We start from the raw sequence: 5,695 nt of genomic DNA, 5'->3' as shown, positions 1-5,695 counted from the left end.
TAATGCTGGTCAATTTGACCAGATTGCTATCCATAGATCCATGAGTGGAGAATCTACTTTTCCAAAAAGGAGATTTTCTTTTTATGTTATAGAAGCATATTAATTACATGAAATGTCTTATTTTCGAGAATTAGGAAATAAGCATGATTGTTTTGAAATTATTAGAAAATAATTGATGTAATTACCTTAATCTTGTACACTGAGGGGCTACAACTGTGTACTAGAGTCATGTATCTAACTCCTATATACTGAGGGCCTACAGCCGTGTGTAAAAGTAACTCTTATCCATTGAGGGGCTACGACCGTGTGTAAGGGTACCTATTATACATTGAGGGGCTAAAGTCGTGTATAAGGATGATTATGTTGTTTCACACTTGTACACTGAGGGGCTACGACCATGTACAGAGTGTTGATCAGACGATTTATGTGCATATGACTTTATAGCTTTCAGATCATTAGTTGATGCTTTACATGGGGTATATTTGATGTGAGTTTTAAGTATATAGGGGATTATTAGCCTACAACTTACATTTCCTCGTTTACAGTTTAGCTTATGGATTTCAGATTATAGAATTTAGTTTATTCAGTTCTAAGAATAAAGCTTCCAGCTTATAATATTGAGCAACAACAATATTCCATAGATTTTCATGGATATCAGATTCTTTATATTCGTTATACTTTGCAGTTAATTGTCTAGAATTAAGAACAAAGAATTTTAAAATACAATCATGCTTAGTTTAAAAGTAGATTTAAGCATTTCTCAAAGATTTAGTAGAGTTAGAATTTTCAGGAAATATGCATAAATGGAAAAGTATACTTATTTTCAATCTATCCATTCACTGAGTTACAAGCTCATACTTTATTTACCCTTTTTCCTTATTAGATAGCAGTCGAGTTGAGCAGTATTGGAGCCTGTCGATCCACTGAATTGAGCAAAACGTCATTAGTTGTATGGTTTACTTTATCAGATTAGGTAGTACCTGTTTCTTGGGTTACATGTAGTTTATGTTAGAAAAAGGTTGTCATGAGATCACTATATGTTATATTTAGTATATTTGAGGATTGTTGGTAGTTAAGCAAGTAAATATCAAAATGTCAGTATTTTATTTTGAATATTTTGGATTTTGAAGCACTGGTGTACTTATTTTATATTATATGTATTGATTTGAGTAAATTGATTATGGATCAAGTAGTTTTAGTCCATATTTTAGAGGAGACTTTGTCCAAATTCTTTAAAATTTTCTCATAGTCAGGCAAGTCAAGGTTGCCTTGGTGGTGGGTCTACCACTTAGCTGATATCTACCATTGACACACGACACGTGTCGAATCCATTAAGGTGATTCGAGACGAGTCATGTCAATCGTGCTCTCTCTTTGAAAATGTTATCTTGACTGCTCCTTTTGAGTTTTCTTTGTGAAATCTCTCGTGATCTTCGCTTCATTCTTCTTGAACGAATTTCTTGATCTCTTTGCGGTTTCACTGGTCATGGTTCTGCTTATTGAGAAGGAAATTGAGTAGTGTTGTTGAAAACTTCTATACTGCGTGAAATAATGTTGCTGTCATATCTAGCTTTATACAAGTTTTGGTCGATGTTGTGTAACTTTTTTGATTGGAACTTTGATTTATTTTGGCTATTTTTAGCAGAAATTCACCAAATAAATGCATAACCATATTTTTAAAGAGTAATGCTATTCATTCACCACTGGTATCATGCACTCGTCAAGGTAAAAATTATATGAAATTAAATGATAGATTCATTTAAATGTACAGTCATATAACTCATTTAATTGTACTAAGTATAGCCACCTACATTGATGTTCTAGCACCATGTTGTTTGATAGGATTATTCATTTTTAAATGGTGCACCGTAAGCGAAGAAGAAATTAAAATATAGTAATGCAAAAGATCTGCTTAGAAGAGCAAAGCGAAAAATCAACAAACCATATGCTAACGCATAATTTTAATTAGATATACATTCTAGCATACAGCATAATGCATTTGCTTCTAATTCATGAATCAAAGCATTCATACACCACACCATCACATTATCACTCCAAATTATTAAGTCAAATGGCTTATAAAATGCTACTTACACATACAACAATTTGTAATCATATATGCATCCATAGTAGCACAAACATTCCAAACGGATTAATTTGTAGATTATATTTATTAATTAATTTATTAGTCCGATGCCAAGAACTTGTGAAAGAGGGTTTGGAATTTCTCCATCTCCTTGGGAGGCAATGCAACTAAGATATTAACTCCATTCCCATTTTTGTTGTTTGATCTATTATTAGTGTCAGGAAACAATAAAATGATGTTTTTTCTGGTGTACACCACTGGAGAGCTGTACCTTGGCTTTCCCCATGGATACTTCACTTCAGAAAGCCCTAATTTCCACCAAGAAGATATCATAAACTCACCATTTGGAAACCCTTTGTAGATCTCTCCCCAGTCTATTATAGATCTTGTATATTCATCCGTCATTTGGCCAGCCCCCTCAGATACCATGTCCACGATCCTCGAGAAAGGCTCATTCTCGAGTTTCGAGCAGATTGACGACGCGTAAGCACTTAGTACCGCGTTCCCGCAATAGGAAAATGGCAATGGTGGCTTCAGTCTTGACCTAATATCAACTGCAAAAAGCATAGTAGATAACCTTTGACTATTATTACCAGATGACAAGGCCTTGCACCGCCAGATAAAGGCTGTGACTACGTTGAAACTGGTGATTTTTGTGTTTTCATTGGGACCACTGATCTTTGCCTTCTCCTTCAAGTAACTTATGTTATCAGAGTTTAGGTTAAAAATTTGGAAATCAAGCTGCTCCTTTTGGCAATCAAACACTGGAGGGCTTAAGTCTTCACTGATTGGAATCTCGAGCTTGAGCATTTCGGGGTGGGGGAAAGTGATGCGGGGCGGAGATCTGGCGGCGAGGAGGCGACGATCGTTGAATGGGACGATAGCCATGGGTTTGTCATCAAAAGCTTGGGAAGCAAGGTTTTCTAAGAAATTTTTGAAGCTTATCCCATCAAACAAGACATGATTGGTAGATATGCCCATTGCAAAACCACCACAGTTAAATGATGTCACCTAAAAATCCATTGCAACAAAAATCATATGTTAATTATCAACATTTTTTGTGAGGGAAATTAACCTAATCATAGAATGATTAATTGTTAGAAGCCAGTCTAGAGGTTGTTTGATTTGCATGTTGTTCTTTTTATTTGTATTCATTTATTGGAGGTCGGATTTATGTCCCTTCTCTTCAATACTTTCAGTTTTTTTTTTTTTAATTAAACCTTTACATAAAGAAGAATACTCGCGACCCCTTTTCCGACTCAGCTCCTCATGCAAGAGGATTAAAAACGTTTAAGATGAAACCACGAGGTTAATAATCGACTACACATATAAGGCTCTATTTTCGTTTCATTTTCCCCTTCTAAATCAATTTTGATTCGTAGTTAATCATACAATCCAAATTAATTGGTAGTATTTGAGATATGCAATTAATTAACGAGCTGTCTATGTTGTTGAACTACTTTTACCTTTTATTTAAGACACTAACCTACTTTCTTCGCCCATATCTCAAAAACATAGGTTTCTTGCCCTAACTAACTAGTTTCTTTCTCATCTGATAGGGTGTCCCCAAAGTAGTTGCATTATACAACCATTACTATAAGACAGCAAGATACAGAGTATCCGGTGATTTGGTATTTAAATTAATAGTCCATTGGTGATGAACCTGATCGTATTATTTTCTTTCCGTCACTCATTTAAAGAGAACAATATACGTGTTATGCTTTTGATAAAAAAATTTACTTGAGCTCCACTAAATGGGCATATTGAAAATAGATTAAATAATTAAATATATTTAGCTTCTAAAATTTTAGATTTTTAAATGAAGTAGTTTAATATGATTTCAGAGTCATATTGCACACGTGTTTTGATAATAAAAGTAATATACAACTTTTGATAGTTGAAAATGTATTGAAAACATAAATAAAATAAATTAGTTTGTCTCGTTTTTAATGGTCAAAGAATGCATCTAGCACTATGATTTTCCTTTCGCACACAGTCATGCTTGCATGTATTCAATTTGAAAAGCATATTAAAATAAATACAAATTATTCATAAGTCGATACTAATTTAAATAAATAAACATTTCTTATCGCTAACCTTTTATGTTTCACTTTAACTTATTTTTTTAAAATTTATGTAGGGTATTAGAAATTTAATGAAAAAAATAAAATTAAATATGATCTGTTACACGTGAAAGTTACGAGAATTACATACTTTAATAAAGTTAATTTGTCTCCTTTGACGGCTAAATAATGCATCCTGCATTAAGCTTTTGTTTTCATCCACGGATTCACAGAGCAATGATTTATGCATGTTTACGTGCACATACTTGTATTCAAATTGAAAAAATATATATATATTCAATTTTTTTTTTCGATTCATAAATTTGATACTAAATTTAAATAAATAAATAAATATTTACGATCTCTATGTGATTAAACTTTTATGTAACATGATTCAACATGTTATAAGAACATAAGAAATAACTGAATTTCAAATTTTACCATAACCCATTTATTAAAATATATACATGCTCTTTGACGGGAAAATATAATTAAGTTCTGTATGAAAGTGAGGTTCATGTTGAAGATTAATTAATTTTAAATAAAAAGTATATATTGTTACATGTACTAAAATATGCTATATATTTGTCTAACCTTAATTTTCGCAAACTTGAAATGCTATTCTCTGCATGAAAATTAAGAGGGCAATGAAAATGTAGAGTCAGTACCTGAAAAATGCAAAGTGGTTGATTATCTACTTCCAAGTTATCCAAGCTTTGAACAATAAGCCCCCTAAAGGCTGGATTGGGATAAACCAAGTCCCCAATCTCATCGAGTGAAAACTGAGTGGAAGCCACCACGAAACCTACTCCAGCAGAATTGCACTCCACCTCGAGCCGGCGCGATTCGGGGTTCAGTTTCAGCCTTCCCGCCATGAAATCATACGGCACTAACAGTTTTTCAAGTGCAGTTTTGAGCCTGCAGGCCACAACTTCTGGCGCGAAATCTGGGTTAGCTGTGAAGAAATGAATTGTTTGGACATTAAAATTGAGAATTTGATCTATGTTGGACAAGAAAATGGATTTGTTTTCAGTTCGATGGGATGGAAAAAGTAGGGTTGAGTCTTGGAGTGTGATCTTTAGGTCTTGGATGGAAGGATCAAAGGGTTCTTGGCGGAACGTTCCCATGCTTAATAATAATATATCTGTTTGTGAATTTTCTCGTTTGTTTACTTGTGAATTTATACTACAGTTTCAGCTTTGGAAATTGGCCAATCTGATGTAGAAAAGATGGCCGAGCGGATTGAGATACGGTTGGACCAAAAAGGGAAAAACAATTAAATTGTAGATTTGGCATTTTAGGTTAGAATTGGTCCCATAATACCTTTTCAGAAAGGGAACGATGAGACAGGCCAAACCCACGGTTTTGCAATGATGTATGATGGATTTTAGCCATCCGAGTTTGTTTATGATCCGAAAAGTGCCCTTTGAATTTTAGTGCTTTTTTTGTTATTTAGTTTATTTTGAATTCTTTACAATTTTAGTTCCTTTAGGTTAGGTTTTCATTTAAACTCTAATAAATTTCGAATTCTTTACAATTTTAGTTCC

The 5,695-nt window shown here is 33.5% G+C and overlaps 1 protein-coding gene across 1 annotated transcript; it reads right to left on the bottom strand.

The window, feature by feature from the left end:
• Nucleotides 1–1,927: 1,927 nt before the first annotated feature.
• Nucleotides 1,928–5,494, bottom strand: LOC111407665 (omega-hydroxypalmitate O-feruloyl transferase-like). The gene is made up of 2 exons (XM_023037290.1): nucleotides 4,817–5,494; nucleotides 1,928–3,096 (listed from the first exon to the last, which is right to left on the bottom strand). The coding sequence occupies exons 1-2, from the start codon at nucleotides 5,273–5,275 to the stop codon at nucleotides 2,185–2,187; spliced, it is 1,371 nt and encodes a 456-aa protein (XP_022893058.1). The 5' UTR covers nucleotides 5,276–5,494; the 3' UTR covers nucleotides 1,928–2,184.
• Between the last annotated feature and the right edge of the window lie 201 nt (nucleotides 5,495–5,695).

The sequence above is a fragment of the Olea europaea genome, chromosome 13 (assembly GCF_002742605.1).
Source record: "Olea europaea var. sylvestris chromosome 13, O_europaea_v1, whole genome shotgun sequence".
Taxonomy (NCBI): domain Eukaryota; kingdom Viridiplantae; phylum Streptophyta; class Magnoliopsida; order Lamiales; family Oleaceae; genus Olea; species Olea europaea.
Note: the sequence above shows the minus strand (reverse complement) of the source record. Positions and strands in the feature narration are given on the sequence as shown.